Source organism: Halyomorpha halys, unplaced genomic scaffold (assembly GCF_000696795.3).
Source record: "Halyomorpha halys isolate HHAL.00 unplaced genomic scaffold, Hhal_1.1 Scaffold906.1, whole genome shotgun sequence".
Taxonomy (NCBI): domain Eukaryota; kingdom Metazoa; phylum Arthropoda; class Insecta; order Hemiptera; family Pentatomidae; genus Halyomorpha; species Halyomorpha halys.
Window position 1 is genome coordinate 34999 of NW_027109621.1, and position 954 is coordinate 35952.

The 954-nt window shown below is 35.0% G+C and overlaps 1 protein-coding gene across 3 annotated transcripts in view; it reads left to right on the forward strand.

Annotated features, from left to right (window-relative positions):
• Window positions 1-319: 319 nt before the first annotated feature.
• The window catches only part of LOC106687010 (zwei Ig domain protein zig-8), a 351411-nt gene continuing 350776 nt past the window's right edge, over window positions 320-954 (forward strand). For all 3 annotated transcript variants that reach the window (XM_014430648.2, XM_014430649.2, XM_014430650.2), the window contains exon 1: window positions 320-451. In XM_014430648.2, coding sequence (XP_014286134.1) covers window positions 400-451 — 52 coding nt within the window. In that variant the 5' untranslated portion in view covers window positions 320-399. The remainder of the gene's footprint in view (window positions 452-954) is intronic.

The window sequence follows — 954 nt, forward strand, 5'->3', positions numbered from 1 at the left end:
TTTCAGTAAGGATTGGAGACAAAATTCAGTCCCTTTTTAATGATAATTCACTATTTCCTTTATTCTATTCATGAATAGAGTGCTGAAGTTGTGACCGATCAACACTTGCAAGGTGATTAAGGGTGTTGGTACACTAAGGTAGCACTTTTTGACGGGATCTTTTCTGCTTATTATGGGTCTGCGGTTTGTTTCCTAGTATCTTTTGGTATTTAGTGTAGGTTATTACACTACCATATCCATCCCTACCAGAATCCTCTGGCGTGAGGAGTGGAGGAACCCCCACTACCAGGTGGAACAAGCGGACGAGCGAACAGTACGAACCTAGTCGAGTGTGGGTGTGTTTGTTGTCCCAGTGTTCCAAGTTCGCGTCTTCTAGGCTGAGATGCTTCTGCTTCAGACATGATTCCTCTTCTTCCAGCTCTCTTCTGGGTCATCGTCGGTCAGGCTCAAGGTAGGATGTATACCTTATTATATTTTTTGGAAGCAATAAAAAAACCTAATTGCAATCGAATTTATAGGCGCCATTAACATGCATTTACAAATTCTTAGCAATAGTGCTTCAGTTTATTTCAGACATTCTTTATAAAGTAAAAAAAAAATATTTTTATTTTTTATTTTTCTTGCCTTATGACAAATTTCTTTTAATAAACTTTTTAAAATGTCATTGTACTAATAATTATAAAGTATTTTAGGAGTAGAATGTATTAGTTTCTGGATCATATATTAAAATTTTGGGCTTTGAGGTTCTGAAATTTATGAGCAAACATAACATTTTTTTATATGTATATTCATAGTATATTTTCAATAAACATACACAATCTTCCTATAATAACCTCATTGTGTATATTCTCAAATCACAAATTTTCCATGTTTTTAAATTTAAATCGCTGGGGGAGATGACAGCACATCTTAACCCCCTCGGTACCGAGGATGTAATATGTCTGTGAGTATATA